At 55.2% G+C, this 23,857-nt stretch overlaps 1 protein-coding gene across 1 annotated transcript in view; it reads left to right on the forward strand.

Annotated features, from left to right (window-relative positions):
• The window catches only part of LRP1 (LDL receptor related protein 1), an 81,243-nt gene that overhangs the window by 19,690 nt on the left and 37,696 nt on the right, over positions 1-23,857 (forward strand). The window contains exons 7-22 of the mRNA XM_055327781.1: positions 5,766-5,928; positions 6,011-6,233; positions 7,653-7,842; positions 8,204-8,347; positions 9,519-9,755; positions 10,953-11,133; positions 12,012-12,234; positions 13,356-13,557; positions 13,890-14,015; positions 16,218-16,358; positions 16,455-16,580; positions 17,263-17,379; positions 17,754-17,834; positions 19,478-19,645; positions 22,925-23,107; positions 23,544-23,744. Coding sequence (XP_055183756.1) covers positions 5,766-5,928; positions 6,011-6,233; positions 7,653-7,842; positions 8,204-8,347; positions 9,519-9,755; positions 10,953-11,133; positions 12,012-12,234; positions 13,356-13,557; positions 13,890-14,015; positions 16,218-16,358; positions 16,455-16,580; positions 17,263-17,379; positions 17,754-17,834; positions 19,478-19,645; positions 22,925-23,107; positions 23,544-23,744 — 2,706 coding nt within the window. The remainder of the gene's footprint in view (positions 1-5,765; positions 5,929-6,010; positions 6,234-7,652; positions 7,843-8,203; positions 8,348-9,518; positions 9,756-10,952; positions 11,134-12,011; positions 12,235-13,355; positions 13,558-13,889; positions 14,016-16,217; positions 16,359-16,454; positions 16,581-17,262; positions 17,380-17,753; positions 17,835-19,477; positions 19,646-22,924; positions 23,108-23,543; positions 23,745-23,857) is intronic.

A 23,857-nucleotide genomic window follows, 5' to 3' on the forward strand; every position in this document is an offset into this window, starting at 1 on the left:
CCACTGTCCCCTCTTCTTCCCCCACCCCCGCCCCAGCCCTGCTCAGCCTTAGCTGTGCTCCTCTGACCTGTCTTCCTTGGCTTTGAGGATGTTTCCACCGGAGAAAGAATGAGGGCAGCCTGCAGGAATGGGGCCCCAGGAAGGGGTGTGTGCGGGAGGGAAGGTCCTGATGCCGCACACAGAGGCCCTTAAGGGAAATAAGTTTTGCCCAAGGCACTTAGTTGTGGATGGTGTATGAGGGGATGCTGTGGAGGGGCCCTCCGGGGTCCCGGGGTTCCTTCACTGCGCCGTACCGTGTGAGGGAAGGCGGGGGCAGGCAGGAAAGGCCCCCTAGGCCGCAGGCAGCAAGGTTGCGAAATGAGTCCCCAAGTCCAGCTGGCCAGCTTCACTTATCCCTCCCTCTTTCTTTGTGTGCATGTGTGTATGTGTGTGCTTAAAATCACAACAGGAAATGGGTAGTGATGTGTCTAGAGGGAAGGCAGAGAGGGGGCAGAGTAGCCCCCCTGAGTCTCCGATGGACTGACTTCCCTGGCTGGGAGGGGAGCTGTCTTCCCGCTGAACTGGGCAGCCCAGGCCCTCTCGGCCTCCCACCCGATGCCAATGGAACCCTTCCAGACTTTATGTACGAAAGCCAGCCGCCACCCCCCCTCCGCTACCACCCTCTCCCTTGGCCTTCCTCACCCTCAGGGTGTCAGAATCCTGGGGGGCTCTTGCCAGCACACCCTTTGGCCTTGGGCCATCCGTGTCCCGGTGCTTTTGCTCCCTGCTCCCACTCCCGCTCCTGTCCCAAATTTCCGAATCATTTCACAGCCCTTCTCTCCTCTCCCTGGCCGGGCCAGCCCCACGTCTCCCGGCTCAGCTCCAGCCTGGCCTCTCCTCCCCCGCTGTCTCCTTGAAGCTGCCTCTCCACCCAGCCTGCTCCCAACACCCCCCTCCTCCCTGTTTTCAAGCCACAGGAAGTAACTTAAGCAAGAGAGAACCCAGCAAAGATTTCTCAATAGTGGGAAGACCCTGGTTCTGATTCTGAATCAGAGCTGCAGAATCCAGGCATCTCATCCCCGGCTCCAGGACTGACCACCTTTGTGGACCTGGGCCAGGCAAGGGAAGGAGCTGGGGCACAAGCCCCAGGCCAGAAGTACCAGCAGGGCAGGAAGGGAAGTCCAGGAGACAGAGGTGATGTGCTGTGGCTGAGCCCTGGCCTCACTGGGAACAAGAGGAGCTCAAGTCAGGACGCGGCAGGAAATAGGAGCGTGAGGACATGCCATTTGGCAGAGCTCTGCCTGGCAGACCGGGCGGGCCGTCTCTTACCTACTTGCAAAGACCCCAGACTCCTATCATCTCCCCCAGGCCTCCTTCTCCCCGCCAGGCCTCAGGACAGGATCCCTGAGGGCTCTAACAAGCAGGAGGATTACCAGAGAGATGTGTCCTCCCAACGTCTTGGGGTGTCCCAAGGCCAGAGAAGGAAGCTCCTGGCAGTCAAAAGGAAGGGAAAAAGTGATGTCCCGGTGCTAGGACAACTGAGTGAGGACTCAGTGCTCCACAAATATTTGTTGAATGAATCAGTATATGTGTGTCAGACACCGGGGACAGAGATGAAAGACAGCACCCTGCCCTCACAATATTTGTAGTCAGGTAAACAGGCTGTGATAAAAGGAATTACTGGGGCTTCTGGGAGTCAGAAATCTTTCTTCTGAGGGCCTGAGCTGAATCTTGAATAGTAGGTGTTAGTCTCAAACTGCCCACCTGGTGGGCCCATCTTTAGTTAGGAGGCCACAGGACTCTCACTGAAGGCATAGATGGTAACTTGCTGGACAAGGTAGGGAAGAATGGGGTTGAGGTGAGGGAGGATGATGGTACGAACAACAGCTGCCATTTGTGGAGTATTAATTATGTGCCAGGCCGTGTGCTAAGTACTATTAATGTACCATGCCATTTTACAGATGAGCAAACTGAGACTCAGACAATAAATAACTTGCCCATTCCCATTTACATATGAGCAAACTGAGACTCAGACATTAAGTAATTTCCCCATAGTCCCACAGTTGGAAGGCAATAGAACAAGGATTCAAACCTGCTGTCAGTGTCTGGAAAGCTGGCTGGGCCCGGGGCAGAGCAGAGTGATGGGAAAGGTGGGGAGGTTCCTGAATAAGGACCAGAATGCAGTGTGTTCATTGGGGATGTGGTTAAAGTGGAAAGGAGATTCATCCTTGCTCATCCTTCCTCATCCAGGGACCTCATGCCTTGTCTTACAATCTCTGGGTATGTGGATGCATTGGGGATATTTCCTCTGGGCACAGAGGCCCCCTTCCTCCCCCAGATTTATTTTAGGGAGAGTGACTGGAGTCCTGCAGCAGAAGCCCGAGTTCTCCTTGGGAATGGCAGTGGGGGGGGGGGTGGCGTTCTTTCTAGAAAAGAAGCCACTGTTTAAGGAAATACCGCTTGAACAATGTGGATAGTAGAGAAGTTGAGAAAAATTGGAGTTCTGGGGGTGCAGAATGCTGAGCTTTGGCCAGTGTGGGGGGTGCAGGGAAAACTCATCAGTTAGAGACACACACCCCATGCCTATTCTGGAGCCTGGAAGTGAAAGTCTTTCATGACATCACTGGCAAGCTGTGGTCTGTTCTCTGTCTCACCCACCTCCTAGCTTCCTAGCCTCCTTCTCTAGGCTGGAATCCCTAACAACTTGACCCCTAGGTCACCCCCCAGACCCTTCCCACAACATAGCATTCTTCTCTTTAGGTTTACTTGAGATTCTCCCGTCTTCAGGATCTGGGGCCCTTGGCCGGAGCCCCTCTGGAGGATGCCGGGGTCAGCCCTAACAAGGCCGGGCCTCAGGGGACAGCTGCCCTCGAGTGCATGGACCCAGAATGTACAGGTCTTTTGGGGTCAAACCCAGGATTCAACTTGCCCCCCATGTCATGAGACAAGGGCAGTGGCCCAGACACTCCCATAGGGGAGCCCAGGAGGGAAGGTGCCCCTTCTCCTAATCTGAGCCCATCTGTCTATACCGGCCTCGGATAGGTATGAGCGGTCAAGTATGTATGTGCGTGTGTGAATATGTGTGCATGTGTGTGAGTGTGTGTGGTGAAGCGGGCAGAGGAATCTGGACTTCAGGAGAGAGGAAAATAATGTGGTGGAGGGGGTTGGATAACAAAGGATTTTTGCTTGCGGACTAATAGTCTCCAGCTGCAAAAATACCAAAGTGGAGGCCAGGCCGGGCTGGGGACTCCCATTCTTGCCAACTCCTCACTGGCCTGCTGAGTGGGGCCCTGCCTGGCCTTTGGGAGGTGGAAGGGGAGACCGGCCAAGGGTAAATAATCTAGAGCAAGGACGATCCCTCTGCCTTCTTTCCCGGAATTGGCAGGGAATCCAGGCCAGGAGGGAGACTCGAAGGTTGGCCACTTCCTGGGGGCCGGGGGAGGGAGCTTCCAATCTCTTCAGATTTCTTCTTCCTTCCTTCCTGCTGAGAGAAGGGTGGATGGGGAGCAGGGGCAGGGTGTTGCCAGCCCAGAGCTGGGCAGTGACTCAGGGAAGCCTCGGGAAGTTAGAGAGAAGGACGCAGCTGCACCAGCTGGTGCCGGGGAGATGGCTTCCCGTGAAGTCCCCCCGCGTGCCAGCGGGCGCCTCCCATGCCCGCCGAGGAAAGGGCACGCAGCCCGCTTTGCCTTCCAGCCTACTTGCCTGCTGGCTGCTCCGCGCCATGGCAGGTCCCCCCCATCCAGAGGCGGCCTAGTGGCATTCATTTTATTCTGTTTTCTCTGTGTAACAGTGTGTGCGGCAGTGTGATCGCCTTATCCCGGCACCCGGCCCTCTTCCTACGTGGCCTGGGCCCCACAATTCCCAGGCTGCTCTGCCCCTCTCTTCTCTTGTCACCAGGATGGATGACTTCCAGGAGCCCAGAGGAGACAGTGGTTGGGCCTGGGGGTGCGTCAGCGATCACAGGGGGGTACCTCTTCCCTGTGGCCTCTTCTTCCAGTCACCTTGAAATGAGGTTTAACGGCGGGGGTGGGTGGGGGGACATGAAGAGGAAACTAGCTTGATGACAGTCTCGAATTGGCTCTTGCCCTTCCTCCCGCAGCCTAAGTCCCGTGACTGTGAGTCAGTGTCAGGGCCTCGCCAAGTTCCCTGGGAGCCACGTTCCTGTTCCCTTTGCCCCCACCCCCACCCACTGTTAGGAAATAGCCCCTGAATCCCTGTGGGGAGGGGGGAGGATTAGAGAGGCATTGAGCGAGCTCAGCTTGGAGCTCGTAGTTATTATACCTACAGCTCGGTGGGGGCAGAATAATCCCTCGTGGGTGGTGTGTGGGGGTAAGTTGCAGCCAAAGGCAGGTGGTCCAAAGATCTCATTACCTGTTGGGCCAATCGGTGAAAGTGGAGGGGGTGCAAGGCAGGGGTCCTGAGGAGGCACTGTCTTAGGAGATTCCCAGTTTGCAGGAGACGTTACCTCTGGTGGTAGTAGTTGGAGGCGGCAGTGAGTGGATGGGAGCCAGTGGGTCTTGGAGAGGAGGCCATTCCCCATTGCCCGTGCTCTACCCCTACCCTCTTCAGTCCTTTTTAGCCTTTTCCATCTCCCCCCAGAGATGGCATAGACTGAGTGTAGGCCATCCTACACCTGGTCTCCATCCTCCTCTCCTACTCACCTTTCTGGAGCTTCCCTTCTTTCTGAACCATGCCTCAATTTACCTTCAGAGTCCTTTTATGGCCCTTCTCCTGTGTCTCTGTCCTCTAGTCCCACATCTTATTCCCTGCTCCTTCCCACCCTTCCTAGGATATGAGGAAATTGGGCATAGGGACATTGAAGAAATAGGAACAGAGCTGAGTAGAGGAAGTTTGTCCTATGTCAAATCAAAAGATTTGATTCCAATCTTTTGACACCATGAGCTTTCCCTTTGCCATCTCTATAGGCACTATATTTTGACATATTTTTCTCTCACATTGAATTTATTGATGGTGTGCTCTGTTTTTCTATTTTTAAGATTCATGCAACATGTATGTATCTGGTCAGTGTCCTGACCATAGCATGAGATAACTTGACTTACCATAGAATGTTGATGAAAATCTACCAACATCAAAGATGTGTGATGTTTTAGTTAGCCTGAGTGCTGGTATCTCAAGTAAACGCATATCTAAAAATATTGGAATGAGGGACCCCTGGGTGGCTCAGCAGTTGAGCGTCTGCCTTTGGCTCAGGGCCTGATCCTGGTCCGGGGATCAAGTCCTACATCAGGCTTCCTGAGAGGAGCCTGCTTCTCCCTCTGCCTATGTCTCTGCCTCTCTCTATCTTTCATGAATAAATAAAATCTTAAAAAAGTAAAAATAAATTAAAAATAGATAAAAATATTGGAATGAGCTAGTAGACCTGTCCTCACTGCCTTTTGGTACCCCAAGAAGATGGTCCCACTTGAGGAAGGGCTAGAGTTGGGGAAGCTGGTCCATCAACTAGCCAGCCAACACTTACGCAGTGCCTCCTGTGTCCTGGCCCTGAGCTTGGTGTGTGGAGCAGGGATTTGCGGGGGGACACTTAGACACTTCTCTTTGGAAACACCAGACAGAAACCGGTTGGGAAAGATGGCAAAGAACACAAGGCAAAATGTGCCCCTGCCAGGAACTCCCATAGGAACTCGGAGAGGAGAGACAGCTATAGCCTAGGTGGGGAAGGGGGTCGCCCCAGAGGAGGTGGGCTTCCACGGATGGGTCCTGCATCAGCCAGGGCGGGCGTGTCTATTGGAGGATCTCCTCCTATAGCTCTTTCATTCACTTTCCAGATGTGGAGCAGATGGCCATCGACTGGCTGACAGGCAACTTCTACTTTGTGGATGACATCGATGATAGGATCTTCGTCTGCAACCGCAATGGAGACACGTGTGTCACTTTGCTGGACCTGGAGCTCTACAACCCCAAGGGCATTGCACTGGACCCTGCCATGGGGTGAGAGGGGCAGGTGGACGCCGTGGTGGAAGGGAGGGTACCCAGTGTCCAGAACCCAGTAAAATGTGCCCTCTGCCCACAGGAAGGTGTTCTTCACTGACTATGGGCAGATCCCAAAGGTGGAGCGCTGTGACATGGATGGACAGAACCGCACCAAGCTGGTTGATAGCAAGATCGTGTTTCCTCATGGCATCACACTGGACCTGGTCAGCCGCCTCGTCTACTGGGCTGACGCCTACCTGGACTACATCGAGGTGGTGGACTACGAGGGCAAGGGCCGCCAGACCATCATCCAGGGCATTCTGGTGAGGGGGATGCTCTGGCGGGGCAAGGGAGAGCCTCCAGGGAGAGGGAGGAGGGTGTGGGGGCACGCTTGCCCTCCCGTGGGAATCGGGGCGGGCCTGAGCCCTTCAAGCAAGGGAGTGGTGTGGCTTCCACTCTGATGGAAATAATCATTTTGTTTGTTTCTTAAATATTTTATTTATTTGTTTGAGAGAGAGAGCATAAGCAAGTGGAGGGACAGAGGGAGAGGGAGAAACAGACTCACTGGTGAGCAGGGAGCCCGATGCAGGACTCGATCCCAGCACCCTGGGATCGTGACCTGAGCCACTCAGATGCCACTGGAAACAGTCATTTAAGAGACACCTTTTACTTCTTTTTTCTTTTCTTTCTTTTTTTTTTTATATTTTATTTATTTATTCATGAGAGACACAGAGAGAGAGAGAAAGGCAGAGACACATGCAGGGGTAGAAGCAGGCTCCACACAGGGAGCCCGATGTGGGACTCGATCCCGGGTAGCCAGGATCACACCCTGGGCTGAAGGTGGTGCTAAACCGCTGAGCAACCCGGGCTGCCCTTACTTCCCTTTTCTCACTTGATCTTTACAACAACCCCTGGGAGATAAGCGGGCAGGTGGCTCAGTTCCGTTCTGGCATGAGAAGAAGCACAGTTCAAAGAGGTTAAGTGATTTGCCTGAGGTTACACAGGTGGGAAGCAGCACTGGGACCGAGTCTAGAAGTCCTTCCAGCTCAGAGATGGCATCTCCATTCTGGGATCATTAAGGTGACCCAGCATCCTTGTTTGTCTGAGACTGTTCCAGTGTGAGCCCTGGATGTCCCACAAGCCAACAAATCCCTTGGTCTGGGACAAGCTGGGACAGTCGGTTACCTTGGATAAGTTATGTGGGTGGTGAGGGCTGTTACCAGGCTTGCTTGGGGCAAGCCTGTCCTCTCAGCCTTCCCTAAGCTGGGCACCAGAGTTGAGCTAAGAGTGTCCTCCTGTGGACACAGTTTAGGGCCCCACTCCAACTCAGTCCAAAATTGTTCCTTATCCACTGGGTGCCTGAGTCTGTGGGGGACGTGGTTCCTGCTCTCAAGGGGTTTGAGCAGAGTGGGTAGGGTAAGCCTGCAAATCACCAGCCAGTGGATAATAGCCAGAGAGATGGGGTGTCAAAGGAGAGCCTGTGTCCACTTAGAAGATCCCAGGAGCTCTTCAGAGAGATGCTCTCTGAAGGATGAGCTGGATTTTGACAAACAAAGATCTTAAGAACAGGGAAGTCCAGCCGGAGGAGACAGAGCGGAGCATGGAGTTAGACAGCTGCGGAATGAATTTGGGGAGTGCGGAGCGAGTAATGGAAGTCGGATGGGAAGCTGAGGGGCTCTCCAGGGGCAGAGGAAGGATTCCCTTCTCCTCTCACGCTGACCATTCCTGCCTGCCCATCTCAGATTGAGCATCTGTACGGCCTAACCGTGTTCGAGAACTACCTCTATGCCACCAACTCGGACAATGCCAATGCCCAGCAGAAGACGAGCGTGATCCGGGTGAATCGATTCAACAGCACCGACTACCAGGTTGTCACCCGTGTGGACAAGGGTGGTGCGCTCCATATCTACCACCAGCGGCGTCAGCCCCGGGGTGAGTGGGCCCCGATGTCCCTCCACGGACCCTCCTGTGGGAATGCCTGGTTCTCTCATATCGTGACTACTTCTGGCAGCGATCCATCCCAGGCGAACCCCGCTGGCCTCTCAGCTTCCCTTGCCAGCCCCTTCCTGCCCCTCACCTCGATGGAGCCCCCGCACCCAGTTCTGCTCAGGACGTAGGTTGCTCCTCCCAGCCCCCTGGCTGCTTTAGAGTAGAAGCACCTGACCGTGGGCAGTGGTGTGACTCTCCTCCTGATCACAGTGGGAGGAAGTGTGGTCAGACTTCAGGAAGCCTTCTCAAGGCCTGGGCCCGGGGACCCTGAAGGGTCTTGACTAGCTCTCCCCCCTGCCCACAGTGAGGAGCCACGCCTGTGAGAATGACCAGTTCGGGAAACCAGGAGGCTGCTCTGACATCTGCCTGCTGGCCAACAGCCACAAGGCACGGACCTGCCGCTGCCGCTCCGGCTTCAGCCTGGGCAGTGATGGGAAGTCATGCAAGAGTGAGTGACAGGGGAGGACGGGTGTGCCCGCTGGGATGGGGTGGGACACTGTCCTTCTCTGCCTCCCACAGCCTGGCTGTTTCTGTCTGAGAGGCCGAGAAATGAAGGAATTTACCCAACAGTTCACCCCTAGTGAAGGGCAGAGATGGAATTTGGATCCACATCCAAGAACAAGGCTTTTCCCATTACCCTACTCAGGCTCCATAGAAGACTGTCAACTGGCTTGTTCAGTTCATTCATTCATTCATTCATTCATTCCCTCAACAAATATCTCGTGAGCGTGGACTAGGTGTCTGGCACTGTCCTGGCGATGAGGACTCAGCAGTGACAAGATAGATGCTGTCTCTGCCTTACAGAGCTTATAGTCTGGCAGGGGAGACAGACAAATAAAAATAACTGCAGGTGGTACCTGGTTTTAGAAAAAAAATAGAGTGGAGCGTAGACTTGCCGATGACAGTGAGGGCTCCAGTTTGGATGGAGGGATCAGGGAAGGCTTCTCTGTGGAGGTGGGATTTGAGCCAAGCTCGCTGTGAAGAGAGGAGCTGAATCATGGGACCACCTGAGGGAGGAGCACTCTGGCAGAGGGAAGCTACAGTGCCAGGCTTCAGGGCTGAGAAGAGCACAGCGTGAGTGAGGGGAGACGGGAAGGAGAGGCTGGACGGGATTCTAAATGGGATGAGGAGCTCTTGATGACTTTCCAGCAGAGAAGTGACGTGATGTGCTTCACATTTGTAAAAAGATCATGCTGGCTGGCCGCTGGGTAGAGGGCGGACAGCAGGGACGTGACAGGAGGCTCCTCTTGCAGTGGGAGCAAGGAGCCATGTGGCTTAGATAAGGACGGCAGGAGCAGAAGGGGTCCAAAGTGATCAGATTCCAACATATTTGAGCCACTAATTTTACCACTGAGCAGGGAGCACCTAACTGAAAACGTGCCACTTGCTACTCTTGCCCCATCTCCTACCCCAGGGTGCTGTCCCAGGGCTTTATGTGTTCATCTGTCTGTTCACGTGACCCAGAGCCCCTGCCACCCCATGTCCCCTGAGCCGGGAGAACTGGGACACTCATTGCAGCCCCTTAGGCCATGACCCCGGAGGCTGGGTGGGAGTCTGTGTGCGTGCGTGTGTGTACACACGTGCACCTGACTTTGTGCCTTTCCTTATGCCTGCCCTAGAGCCAGAACACGAGCTGTTCCTTGTGTATGGCAAGGGCCGGCCAGGCATTATCCGGGGCATGGATATGGGGGCCAAGGTCCCAGACGAACACATGATCCCCATCGAGAACCTCATGAACCCCCGGGCCTTGGACTTCCATGCTGAGACCGGCTTCATCTACTTTGCCGACACCACCAGCTACCTCATTGGCCGCCAGAAGATTGATGGCACTGAGCGGGAGACCATCCTGAAGGACGGTGAGGCCCCCCAAAGTGAGAGGTGTGCAGATGGCACTCCCGAGGGACACCCACCTGGGATGGGAAGTGCTGTGAGGCCTGGGCCCTCTTGGCATGGAGAGCCCCCTGCTGACTGGCTGGCTGAGCTGGTTGGCATGGAGATGAGGGGATAGACAGGTTGACCCCTGTGTGACTCCCTTCTTGGCTGAGCCGAAAAGAGGCAGGAGGATGGATGGGTTAGGCAGCGTGGGCTGTCCTTGCCAACCCTTGGGAAAACCCGGGGTCTCTCTGCCATTGGCTCGGAGCCCTGGAGCTGCACGCAGGACACAGCCCAAGGGAGGCCTGAGGCCTTGAATAAGGAGCAGCCCTATGAGCACATGGGTGCACACAGAGGGTCTGTGCAGCCAGACCGCACAGCCAGCAAGAGCTGCTTGCTCACTTGTCCCGAGAAGAGTATGTTTTGTGAGTCAAATCCAGGTTTTCCCTCGGAGCTGCTGGAGCAGGGCATCAGCCTCGTCCGTTGCCTCCTGAATATCCAACTCCGTGGAGGCTCTGAGCTCCTGAGTTCTCTCTGTTCCTGCTGAGTGTCAGGAATTCCCCAAACTGCAACTTGGGCCCTGTCCTGGGGTTAGGGAGGGTTTAGCGTTAGGGAGCCCTTAATCAGTGAATCTGGCTGACGCCAGTTACTGCTCCCCACCTTAACCCCCACCCCCCACCCCCCACTGGTACTGCTCACAGAACCTCAGCAGTCAGCAATCATAAGACTTTGGGGAAATCAAAAGTAACTCATCAGGAAAATATTGGGGTTCCCTATACCAGGGGAGCTGTTATTTAAGCTTGAGATGAAGCCTTTGGCTAAGTGAAAAATCACTTCCTAATTTATTCATTTTGTTAGCTCAGGACTTTTAGGCCTGGGATGTTGTGTCACACTTGTGTGACATGAACATTGCTTCAGCTCACTCCAGCTCAGGCTCAGACATGCCCTCGCAGGGGACCTCAAGTCTGCCACAGAGGTTCATGGGTTGTAGTGTTGAGTTTTGAGAGACCATGGGCCTTCACACAGTCTCCCCAGCTCCTTTTCCAGTCTCCCACCCCATCCCACCCACCATCCAGGGCACAGGGTAGCTCCATGCACCTCCTGCTCATCAGGTTGCTCAGAGGCAGGCAGTTTTGAAGTTCCTTTGAGGCTCTCCATCATCACTCCTTCACTCCCTGCAGGGATCCACAATGTGGAGGGGGTGGCTGTGGACTGGATGGGGGACAACTTGTATTGGACGGATGATGGACCCAAGAAGACCATCAGTGTGGCCAGGCTGGAGAAGGCTGCTCAGACCCGCAAGACCTTAATTGAGGGCAAAATGACACACCCCAGGGCCATTGTGGTGGATCCCCTCAATGGGTGAGTCTTTCCAGGGCCTGGGGGAAGGAGGAACCAGGAACCGTGGGTCTCAGAACTGAAAAGTGAGACAAGGAGTCAGCAGGGGAGAGCGGCCTAAGTGGGATGCTGAAGCAGGAATCAGAGGCTGAATGGGGAAAAGGTGCCCTGTCTTCAGGACAAGGGGAGGGATTCCTCACACACACACATGAGATCTGGTCCAGTCACTCCCAACTCAAGGCCCTCCACTGGCTCCCCTTGTCCTTGGAGTGAGACTCACAGTCCTCATCAGGCCAGGGTTCCTACAGGATCTGCCTGCATCTCTTTGACCTCATCAGCATCTTTCTTCTACCCCTGGAAGTTCTGTCCCTACTGCTCCTTATCTGTTCCTCAGACACCCCAGCTCTTCGTGCCTCAAGGCTTCTGCTCTAGGAGTTGCTTTGCTTGGAGCTCCCAGACATTCACAGATCTAGCCCCTTGTCCGCATTCACACCTAGGCTCAAACATCCTCAGAGAGGCCTTCCCTGCCTGCTGCCCAGTCCACTCTCGAGGTGTTCACCCTATTTCATGTTCTTCCTGGGTTTTCTCAATCCCCCATGTATGTAACCTTCCAGTTGACTTGTTCCTTGGGTGGGTTGTGATCTCCAGGAGATCATGAGCCTTGTCTGCCTTGATCTCCACTGGGTCCTCAAGTGCCAGGACTGTGCCCAACTCACAGTAGGCACTCGACAAATACTTGTTGAATGGAGGAATGAATGAATGAAATGTTGGGGCAAGGGTTGAGTGGGCAGGAAGCCCCATGGGAGGAGCTATGGCATAGCACACATGGATTGGGACCACATAGGAGGCTGCCAATGATGGCAGGGGTGGTCCACGGGATGCTAACCAGTCCCTGCCCACAGGTGGATGTACTGGACAGACTGGGAGGAGGACCCCAAGGACAGTCGGCGAGGGCGGCTGGAGAGGGCCTGGATGGACGGCTCACACCGAGACATCTTTGTCACCTCCAAGACAGTGCTTTGGCCCAATGGGCTGAGCCTGGACATCCCAGCTGGGCGCCTCTACTGGGTGGATGCCTTCTATGACCGCATTGAGACCATACTGCTCAATGGCACAGACCGGAAGGTGGGAAGGCACACACCTGTGTGGGGGGTGTTCATGTGTGCGTTGCTAGGACACATATGTGTGTGGACTGTGTGGGCATCTCTGTATCTAGGCCTGTGTGCTTCATGCATGTCTCCCTACGTACCTATGGGTGTGTGCTTCTCTGTGCCGTGTGTCTTAGGTGTGCTATTACTTGAGGATCGCCTCTCTATGAGGGATTGTCGGTGGGCTTGACCACTCATGTGGATACCTGAGTGTACACCTCCTGTGCATCTCTGCATGGTTGTGCACATACACACAGTACACTTCTGTGTGTGCCTCTGTGCAAGTGCACAATGCCTAGACATGGTGGATACATGCGTGGTTTCATTTGGGTGGCCATGTGCTTTGTGAGTCATGTGCATCTCTAGGCACGTGGACTGAGCTCTTTCCTGGTATTTAAGACCCTTTATGATATGGCCCCTGACTATGTGGTCTTATTTCTCCGCCAATCCCTGTATCCCAGCATTTGAGCAAGCAACACTAGACAGCTTGGAATTGCTGGCACATAGTGAACAGGGTCTGCCCCCTGTGCTGTTGCGGATGGCGTTCTGCCTCTACCCCCACTCCTCTTCACCTGTCACACTGCTCAGGAGCCCCCTTCTCCAGGATGTTGCCTCCAGACCCTCGTCCACCCTGGATTATCATGTGTCCCCTCCACGAGACACTCGGCAGCTTCAGGGCAGGGACCGTGTTTTTTTCAAGCCACAGCTTGGCCCTTAACAGATCCTGGCAAATGTTTGTTGAATGAAGAAATGAATGGATGAATTCTGGTTGTCTGCTCAGAACTCTGTATGTGTGTGTGTGTGTGTGTGTGTGTGTGTACATGCACACACATGCGGGTTGGAAGGATATGAATGAATATGAATGAATCCAAGGGAGGACAGTGTGGACAAGCTCCCCATCAGCATCCTGCTGGGTCCAGGGTCTGGCACCTCACTGTGTGCAAAGCTGTCACCCTCAGGGTCTCCCAGGCTAGTGGGGGAAACAAGACCCACACCCAGGACATGGACGAATGAATGAACGAAACGGTAATCCCGCTAGGCCTTCCTTGGGCACCCCATTTGTCCTCAGCTCCTTGGCAACCTCCCCTCCATTCTTAGATTGTATATGAGGGTCCTGAGCTGAACCACGCCTTTGGCCTGTGTCATCATGGCAACTACCTCTTCTGGACTGAGTACCGGAGCGGCAGTGTTTACCGCTTAGAACGGGGCGCAGGCGGGGCGCCCCCCACCGTGACCCTTCTGCGCAGCGAGCGGCCTCCCATCTTTGAGATCCGCATGTATGATGCCCAGCAGCAGCAAGGTATCCCCTGGTGCTGGGGCCAGTGATGGGGTGGGGCCTAGATGGGGGGTGAGGCTACTCTGGGTCGGGGATGGTGGTGAAGCCACTCCCCAGGGATCCTAGGCTCTGATTGTTGAGGCCCTCGAGAAGAGAGGCCCCCAACCCATTTGACGGTGTCTTCCCCGTCGCCTTCCCTGTCCCATGCCACCATGTCCTCTTCTTCAACATGCTTATCGTCCTTGTCACCACTACTCCCTTTCTGACTCCTCACTTGAATGTAACTTTTCCCTGTCCTCTCTCCTCCTCTCCCTGGCCTTTGTGGCCCTGCTACAACCATCCCTCTGCTTTTTCAGTGGGTACCAACAAGTGCCGAGTGAATAATGGTGGCTGCAGCAGCCTGTGCCTGGCCACCCCTGGGAGCCGCCAGTGTGCCTGTGCTGAGGACCAGGTGTTGGACACAGATGGTGTCACCTGCTTGGGTACATATGAGGAGGTGCCCGGTGGGGGTGGGAGTCCTGGGAGCAGCCCTCATCAGGAGGTGGCCGACGTGTCCAATCAGTGATTAAGGAGGCAGAGAGGGTCCTGTGGGGGCAGCAGGAGACAAGGGACAGGATAGGGAAGGCCCCGGGGACCAAGAGGGGGTTTGGGGAGGACCAGGGGTGGGAGGAATTTGAGAGAGCACAAAAATTAGGGGAAACCGGGCAATGATCAGGACAGCTAGGAAAGAGGAAAGTATTCTTTTACATTTGATTCCCCCTTGATTTAAGTAAAATAACAACAGTTCTAAATATTGGAAATTAGAGAAGAGAAAAAAACCTCAAAGCCCACCAATAGACACCAGTATATTGTTAGCACTGTGGTAAGCGAACACCATCTTTCTATGGCCAGGTGGGTTACATGGTTGGGTGTATGCAGCTGGGATCAGACTGTATATAAAATGTCTTCTGCCCTCTTAGGGTGTCACGGCATTTACTGTGTTATTGTTGCTTTTTTTTAATTAAATAGCATCTTTTTAAATAAAAGTAGGTCATGCTCATTGTAAAAAAATAAATAAATGAACAATATAGAAAAACATAAGGAGAAAGTACAAGTCACCCCAAATACCACCACCCACGGGTGTCACCGTCATCACTTGGGGGCACACCCTCCCAAAGATTTCTCTATGTTTTTGCCTTTACTTAAACAGAATCGTGCTACACATGCTATTCTGTTTTCTGCTTTTTGTCACTCAACAGTAGGTCATAGAGACGGAAGCAGATTTTTAATGACTGAAAGATATTTCATTAGTGAACGTTCCATCATTTTCTCAACCATTTCTCTATTGTAGGGTGTTTAGGTTGTTTCTCCCTTGTTATAATGACAGCTAACATTTATTTCTTAAGCACAGACAAGTATTATGATTATTATGATTATAAGCACTTCCCATGCAGTAGCTTGTTTATTCCTTAAAATATTCCTATAGGGAACGTATATATTATTATCCCCTGTATACAGATGAAGAAATTGAGGTCCAAAGTCCAAATGGGGATTCGAGCCCAGGAAGTCAGCCCCAGAGCCTGTTTTTTCACCACTTACTCTGCTGTTTCCCACACCTTCCTGCCTTCCCATATTCTGGATGGCTTCCTTAAGATAGAATCCCAGAAATGAAAATGGGTCAGTGGGGCCTTAGCAGACAGCTGAGAATAAGTGACTAAGGCCAGGTGGGGGGCAAGAGCATCGGCAGAGAGGGGAACCGAGTGGCCAGGGTGATGGAAGGATCCACACGGACACTGGAATCACCAAGAATTAGAGCAGGAGAGAATTGGGGAAAAGTGACATTAGTCAGCCGCTAAAACCCCTTAAGATGCCAGGGAGAGGCCTGGGGGCCCGTAGAAGCCGGGGTTGGTGTAGTCTAATAGCATGAAAGTCAGCGCTGATTTTTCCAAGAGGAGAGAAGAACAGTTGGGAAGCAGTACCGAGGAGCGAGGTGACACATACCAAAGCCCAGTGGTCCAGGGTCACAGGAGAGAGAGTAGGCACCTAAGGGGTGCACAGAAGTTACCAGGATTAGAGCAAGGATGAGAGATGGGTGGGTCAGAAAGGCATCCGGCAGAGGTGCAGGGTGCAGGGTCAGGGGCCGACGCGGCTTCCTGATGTCACCCATGCAAAGCAGACCAAAGACCTAGTGGTTTTATTGCTGAGAGCTCAGGGCAGACGGGTGGGGAGGTGGGAGTGTGGGGGGACAGGAGGCTGGAGCCTGCAAGCTCTGGGGCCTGTGTTCACTCCTTCTGGCGATGCATCTGGGAAGGAAAAAGCCCAAAGACCAGGACATGGCCCTGGGGTCCCAGAGGCGATTTCCAAAAGGCAGCCTGTGGAGGAAGCGGGTGAGGCGTGGTCTTCTCAGGAGGGACAAAAGTAAGCAGGGGCGGGGGCGGGGGGGGGGGCTCCAGTCTCTCTTGCAAGCGGCTGATTCTCAGGCCACACTGAAATACTGAAAGTATTCAAGTAAACATCACCCTTGTGGCTTGAGAAAGAGCTGCGGTTTCCAGCCAGATTATTATTTGTTGGTGAAGAATTACACCCTAGAAAAAATGACTCTCGGTATATGATTTAAAATAATACGACAGGCAAGCCTAGCACAGAGGCTGAGCGCCTGTCCTACGGCCTGGTCTGACTCTCCCCCCAACCCCTGGCGCCCACAGCGAACCCATCCTACGTGCCCCCACCCCAGTGCCAACCGGGCGAGTTTGCCTGCGCCAACAGCCGCTGCATCCAGGAGCGCTGGAAGTGCGACGGGGACAACGATTGCCTGGACAACAGCGACGAGGCCCCGGCCCTCTGCCGTGAGTCGCTCACCGCCTCCCGGGGATGGCAGGCCCGGGGCAGGGGCGGCGGGGCGAGCTGGGCCCTGCCCTCCACTGACCCGCCTGCCCCCCCAGATCAGCACACCTGCCCCTCCGACCGGTTCAAGTGTGAGAACAACCGGTGCATCCCCAACCGCTGGCTCTGTGACGGCGACAACGACTGCGGGAACAGTGAAGACGAGTCCAACGCCACTTGTTCAGGTGTGGGGTCCGGGGTGGACCGGCAGGGAGGCGGGGGCGGGGGATCCCAGCCGGGGAAGACCGTGGCCTCAGGAAAGAAAGGAGCCCGGGGCATCAGGGCCAAGAGGACGGGACTGCGGTCAGGAGAGGGGTGCTCTCTCCCTTTCCCCAGAAGAACGGGGGTGGCTTGGAGATCTGAGCTTGCGGGGAACAGTGTGGCTTCAAGTTGGAGACAGGAGCAAGGAGGGTGGATCTCCTCGGAGGATACCAGGGACCCCTTGAGAGATAGGGTGAAGCAGATGGGTGTCAGACCGCACAGCTGGCTTTTTGGTTTTTTTTTTTTTTTTTTGTAAGATTTTATTTATGCATTCGTTTGAGAGAGAGACAGAGAAAGAGCAAGTGTGAACAGAGGTAAGGGCAGAGGGTGAGGGAGAGGGAAGGAGAGAACCCCAAGCAGACTCCTTGCTCAGGGCGGAGTCCAGCACGGGCTCCGTCCCACAGCCCTGACACCACGACCTGAGCCAGAACCGCGAGTCTGACGCTTAAGCGACTGAGCCAGCCGGGCCCCCCACGTAGATGGCTTTGAACTTCTCTAAATGGCTTTGTACCCTCGGGAAGACTTCCTGAGAGACAGGATAGGAGGAAAGAACGGGAGATGGGGGCGGGGCAGGACTATGAACGCTCACACCATCCCTGTCTCCAGCTCGCACCTGCCCACCCAACCAGTTCTCCTGTGCCAGCGGCCGCTGCATCCCCATCTCCTGGACGTGTGATCTGGACGATGACTGTGGGGACCGCTCCGATGAGTCGGCCTCGTGTGGTAAGAGGGACAGGGGTGGGGGGACCCGTGAGAACGTGCCCTGGGGCCGGGGTGCTGGAGGGCCCCTGAACCTTGGTCCCTGGGTGGCCGTGAGCAAGTTATGTCATCTCTGTGGCCTCTGTTTTGTCTGCACCAATGTGGGGATTCAGTGAGGTCAGTCATAGGACCCTCAGCACGGGGCAGGCGGCTGGGAACTCTATAGAAGCTCAGGAAAGGGAGGCTCGGCTCAGGCTCAGCTCCCACCACTAGCTTTCCCGCCCCTGGCTGGTGGGGCTATGGCTGCTGTTTCCAGGAGGGACCCTGCACCCCCCTCCCGGGCTGTGATGCTGTATAAGCTGGAGGGCCCCACTCAGTTGTTTTTTTCTCCCTGACAGCCTATCCCACCTGCTTCCCCCTGACTCAGTTTACCTGCAACAATGGCAGATGCATCAACATCAACTGGCGATGTGACAATGGTAAGAGCTTACCCCTCTTAACCTGCCCTGCTTCTTAGGAAAGCTAGAAGCCACAGCCAGGTCCTGGTGGGAGATAAAGGGGTCCTAGAATCAAGCTGGGCCTCCTTACAATTCACTAAAGTCCTGCCAAGTTGGCTGAGAGAAATGAGGACAAGCCAGAAATGCCATGGGGGAACCCGTGTGGTAACTGATGGGGGGACCCTCCCCATCACCCATCTGAACCACTCCTCCTCAGACAGGGCCTGTGCTGCCCATTCTCTGGCAGAAGCGTGGGGGCCGGGGAGAAATGAGTGAGAAAGGCTAAAGGGGCAGAGCGAGAGGATCCCGGTGCCCAACTCCCTTCTCCCTGCAAACTCCAGCTCCTGGGATTCTTGGTACACCCTCCAGGCTCTGGCTTCAGGCTCGGGAACCCACCTGGCGGTCAGCCATGGACCATGTGATGTCAGCCCTGAGCCGTGGGGGCAGTGGATCATCCTGTGTGTGCCGTCTCAGGGCTCTGGTTGTGTCTGTGTGTTGTGTCGTGTTGCACCAGTGGTTCCAGCCCTAGCTAATGTGTGAGAGGATGTACTGGGTCAACGCCACGTTGCCCCTCATCTTTGCTGTGTCTCGTGTGCCAATGGTTGCCCTGGCGGTTTCTGTGTTTCAGAGAAGGATTGTGGGGACGGCTCTGACGAAAAGACCTGTCCTGAGCCTGCCGGTCAGTGCATAGAAGCACATGCACCATCACCCCAGAGCCCCAGCTGGCCTCGGGCCACTTCTCAGGAACCCCAGGCAGCTCCCCTCTCCAGAGAGCTCCTAAGACATGAAGAGAAAGAGAGAAGGGAGACAGGAGGCAACAGAGAGAGACAGACAGACAGTGGAAGGGAAAGAAGCAGGGAGGGCAGGGAAAGGAGGTGACAGGTGGAAACAAGAAGACCAAGACTCAGAGGGGAGGAGAGAGAAGCAAATCCAGGTGGAAAAGAGGCAGGAACACACCCCAAGGGGGAAAGCCATACCCCAGTCTTCTCAAGTGTCCTGAAAATGTGGAGGGAAGGCCCGTAGCCCCCACCCACGAGGCCTGGAAAGCAGGACCGTTCGTTCATTCAGTGACCCTCAGATGCCTTCCAGAGGTGGCCCCTGACCCTTCCCAGCTGTAGGCAGTACCCCTTGTGAGCTGGGCACCCCCAGCGGGGCCCAGCAGTGCCTGAGCTCGGGGCGGCCCTGCTTCGGCCCTTCCCTCCCCAGCAGGGCAGCCTCACCTACACTCCACCCACCTCACTCCCCCCCAAACCGGAGAAATCTCTGCCTTTCTCCCAAAGCAAGCTGACCCCTGTTCCCACACCCTGCCTGAAGGAGAAAGGGAAAGGACCGTGTCCAGTTCCCACCCACCACCTAACGAGACTCAGGGAAAGGCCCTCGTGGGGCCTGCCCCACGTCTACACCTCTCCTCAACCCGTCCCCCCCGCCCCGTCCCATGGGCCATGGTGCATGCTGCAGTCTATGCAGTTTCTGTGTCTTTTCTGTTTGTTATTTTCTCAGTGGGGGAGCGGGGAGGGACGCCGGGGTGGGAAAGGGGAGGTGGGCTTGGGGGCCCCAAGCTGGGGTCACAGAGAAGGCTGCTTGCTGACCTGCTTCTCCCCTCTCCCGTTCTTGCCTCCCCCCAGACAATGACTGTGGGGACAACAGTGATGAGGCCGGCTGCAGCCACTCCTGCTCCAGCACTCAATTCAAGTGCAACAGTGGGCGCTGCATCCCCGAGCACTGGACCTGTGACGGGGACAATGACTGCGGAGACTACAGTGATGAGACCCATGCCAACTGCACCAACCAGGGTGGGTGCCTGGGGGCCCAGCAGGCGTGGCAGGACCGTCATGTGCCAGTCCCTCCGTCCCTCCATCCCTTCATCCCTCGGTCGTGCTCCCCCCCCCCCCACTGTGTGCCATTGCCATCTGGGAACCAGAGATAACCCAGACACAGCTCTTATCCTCAGGAATTGCCCATCATGAGGGAGAGAGAGATTGTCAACAAACCATCGTCACACGCTGGTGTGATTACGGGCTTTGCAGTTGGGTGGCCTTGTGTTTGAGCTCCAGCTCTGCAGCTTACTATCTGGGTGGCCTTGAGCAAGTTACTTTATCTCCGTGGGCCTCTGTGAGTTTCATCTGCAAAGTGGGATAATAATAGCATCCACATCACAGCGCTGATGTGGGGGTTCAGTGAGATCATGCACAAAAAGCATTCGGCATACGGCCTGTGCCTGCAAGCTGGTAGCTTGAGAAGGGGATGCTCAGGGGGTAAGGATGCATGAACACAGTGGGGACCAAAGGAGAGAGGGGATGGCTCCTCAGAGTACTCAGGGCCCAAGCCTCCAGGGCCCAGCTAGGGGGCAACAGGGGCCGAGTTTCCGGAAGGCATAGACCCTCTCAAGGAAGGTTGGTTTCTCGGCTCTGGCCTGTTGTTTCCATGGAAGACTGCAGACCCAGGGTTGCCCTGGCTTTGAGAGAAGTCAGAAATGCAGATTATTTTTTTAAAGATCATATTCATTTATTCATGAGAGACACACAGAGAGGCAGAGACCCAGGCAGGGGGAGAAGCAGGCTCCCTGTGGGGAGCCTGGTGCAGAACTCAATCCCAGGATCCCGGGATCGTGACCTGAGCAGATGCGCAACCACTGAGCCACCTAGGCATCCCAGAAACGCAAATTTTTATGTGAAGCCTACCCATTTCTAAACACTGTTGTATTAGTTTCCTCTTGCTGCCATAACAAAGTACCACAAGCAGAGTGGCTTAAACAACAGAAATTTCTTGTCTCAGTTCTAGAGGCCAGAAACCCAAGTCCACAATGTTGGCAGGGTTGGCTCCTTCTGAGGGCTGTGAAGGAAAATCTATTCAGGCCTGTCTCCTAGCTTTCGGTGTTTGCAGGCAATCTTTGGGATTCCTTGGCTTGTATGTGCTCCACCTCAAATCCTGCCTTCTTCTTTATGTGGCGTTCTCCCCGCCTGTGCACCTATTTCTGCATTCGGATTTCCTCTTTATATGAGGACACAGACATATTGGATTAAGGCCTACCCTAATGACCTCCTCTTAATTTAATCATTTGCAAAGACCTATTTCCAAAGATCACTTTCACAGGTACATTGAGTTAGGACATCAGCATCTCTTTAGGGAACACAAATCAACCCGTAACAACTGGCAATGGACTTTAAAAGCCTTAAAAATACTGCAGGCCAAAGTCTTTCCTTTTACCACAGACCTTATCTGGCCCCTGGACCTCCAGCTAACAACCTGTGCTTGTAGAGCAAAGGTGTACACAGTGAGAGCAGTACTGAGAACAGGAGCTCCCACACTGGGCCCAGGACTGAGAGGGAGGGCAGGGAGGGCAGGGAGGATCACCTGAGGCCCGGGAAACAGTCGCTGGTTCTCAAGGGCCATCTCAGAAGTGCTGGATGGGTGGGACAAGTAGTAGTCCCTTGGGATTCTGAGAAGAACCATGGGAGGCCTGCGCGGTGGTGGGAAAAGCACTCTGCCCTCACGTACAAGCTGGGTGACCTTGGACCAGTCATTTCCTCTGAGCATTGGCTTCTTCGTCCATGAAATAAGAGATGTGTGGGGACCTGGCACGTGGGAGCGGACCTGTCATGACTGGCAGCGATTGTGAAGCATGGTGGTGAGCTAAAGTGGTTCTGGGGCCGTTTAGGAAGAGGTGGGGTCTGAACTGGACCCTGATGAGGGATTGGACAGTGGCCAAATGGACACAAGGGAGGGTCCTCAGATGGAAGGCAGGTAGGGGTGGAAAACCCAGTAGTAAGAGGGTGACACTGAGCACTTTGGCACCTGCCCTGTTGGGACCCCTGAGGCTGGAGGGGCCAGCAAGAATGAGGCTGTGCCCAAAGGGGCAGATGACATTAGCAGTTGAAAGTCAAGCACTGGGCCTTTGAAGGACTTTGAAGCTGGAAGGTGGTAAGATGTAGGAGGTGCTTGCAGAGGACAATCCTAGAAGGGAATCCAATTAGAAAGAGGTTCAGGGGCCCTGAGGAAGGAAGCTCAGCTCAGCTCAGCTGGGAGCCCGGCCGAGATGCAGAGATGCAGAGATGCTGGCATTGAAATGAGAGCATTGACCGTATTCCTGGCGTATTCCTGGCGGGCAGGTGGGAGGAGCGGGCGGGCAGCCTGTGAGAGTGAGGTGCGGCTCCTGCACCCTCACCCGTGCCTCCGGGTGCCGCTCCTTCCCAGCCTCCTGAGTCAGATCTCCGTGCAGCAGCCACAGTGATCCTGCGGAACATGAGTCACATCACACCCCGGCCCTGCCCTCAAGCCTGCCCTGGCTCCCCACACGCTTGAACCAATGCCAGGCCCCACTCCGTGGCCTGCAGGGCTCCCAGCACCTCTCTGACCTGTGTTCCTGCCACCCATTTCTCCTTCACTCTGCTTCAGCCGAACAGCCTCAAATATGCCTTGGGCATTTTGCAAATATGCTCTGCATCGTCCTGTCTCAGGGACTTTGCACTGGCTGTTCCATCTGCCTGGGCTGCACCTCCCAGGTTCTCATGGCTCCTGCCACTCAGGCCTCTGTTCAAACACCTCCTGCTCAGAGGCCTTCTTTGACCGTCGGTGGCATCCTCCTCTCTCTCTCTTGCCTTGACCCAGCTACAGCTCCATGGTTTTGATCACTCCTTGCAGTTAGGTATCTTCCCCGCTAGAACTTTGGCTCCACGAGGATAAAGACTTTGTCTTGCTTCCAGTGGCACCTGAACAGTGCCTGGCACACCAGAGGCGCCCGCTGAGTGTGTGTGGAGTGACTGGCTAAAACGGAGGCTAGGCGAAGGTGGAGGCCTTCAAGCTCTGGCCTAGCAAATTACTTATCCAATAGACCACTGGTGTGTAAAATAGATGATAGACTAGCTGATGGCTGGGGTCCCTGGAGGTGTGACCCTGCTGACTCCTAGTTAGCTTCCAAGAAGTGTCAGTGGGGCTCAGAGAACTCTCCGTCCCTGCCTCAGCTCATAGCTCTAGGACAGAGCAAAACAGGGCGGGTTGGGAAGGCAGACATGGGAATGGCTGACCTGGAGCCCCTACCACCCCCTCCCATGCTGTCCCTCCTCCCCCTGCAGCCACAAGGCCTCCTGGGGGCTGCCACAATGATGAGTTCCAGTGCCGGCTGGATAGTCTCTGCATCCCCCTACGGTGGCGCTGTGACGGCGACACTGACTGCATGGACTCCAGTGATGAGAAGAGCTGTGAGGGAGTGACCCATGTCTGTGACCCCAATGTCAAGTTTGGCTGCAAAGACTCTGGTAAAAAGAAGGACGAGCGGGAGCGTGGTCTGGGGCAATATGGACAGAAGGAGATCGTCCTGAGTGCAGAGGAGCGGCAGTGAGGGATGGGGGTGGGGACACTGCAAGGCAAAGGCCTGCACAGGAAAAGCTTGAGCATGATGCACGGGCTGGGGGTGGGGTGGGGGGCGGAGGGAGGGGTGATGAAGGAGCCAGAGCCGGCACTAAGGGCCCTGGGAACCAAAACTGACACCAGAGCTGAGCTTCAGCACCTTCCTCAGATTCTTGCTTTCTTTGCTGCCTATGTGAATCTGGCAGAGAAAGCCTCAAGGTTCCTAGTGGACCCCACGGCATTATAATCATGACCCTATGCAAGAAGCCCCACTGGGTCTGGGGAGAAAGGCATGGGGAGCCCTCCTGCCTAGGCCTGGCCCCTCACGCTATGCCCATCCCTCAGCTCGATGCATCAGCAAAGCATGGGTGTGTGACGGCGACAGTGACTGTGAAGATAACTCGGATGAGGAGAATTGTGAGTCCCTGGCCTGCAGGCCACCCTCGCACCCCTGCGCCAACAACACCTCAGTCTGCCTGCCCCTCGACAAGCTGTGTGACGGCAACGACGACTGTGGAGATGGCTCGGATGAGGGAGAGCTCTGCGGTGAGGCCCAGGCCCCCAAGAGGCCCCATGACGGGGGGGGGGTGGGGTGGCTGGGGAGGGGGCCGGGGCCGGCACAGCCAGAGCAGGACAAACTCTGTGCGGGGAGGTCTCAG

The sequence above is a fragment of the Nyctereutes procyonoides genome, unplaced genomic scaffold, assembly GCF_905146905.1.
Source record: "Nyctereutes procyonoides isolate TBG_1078 unplaced genomic scaffold, NYPRO_anot_genome, whole genome shotgun sequence".
In the NCBI taxonomy this organism is placed as follows: domain Eukaryota; kingdom Metazoa; phylum Chordata; class Mammalia; order Carnivora; family Canidae; genus Nyctereutes; species Nyctereutes procyonoides.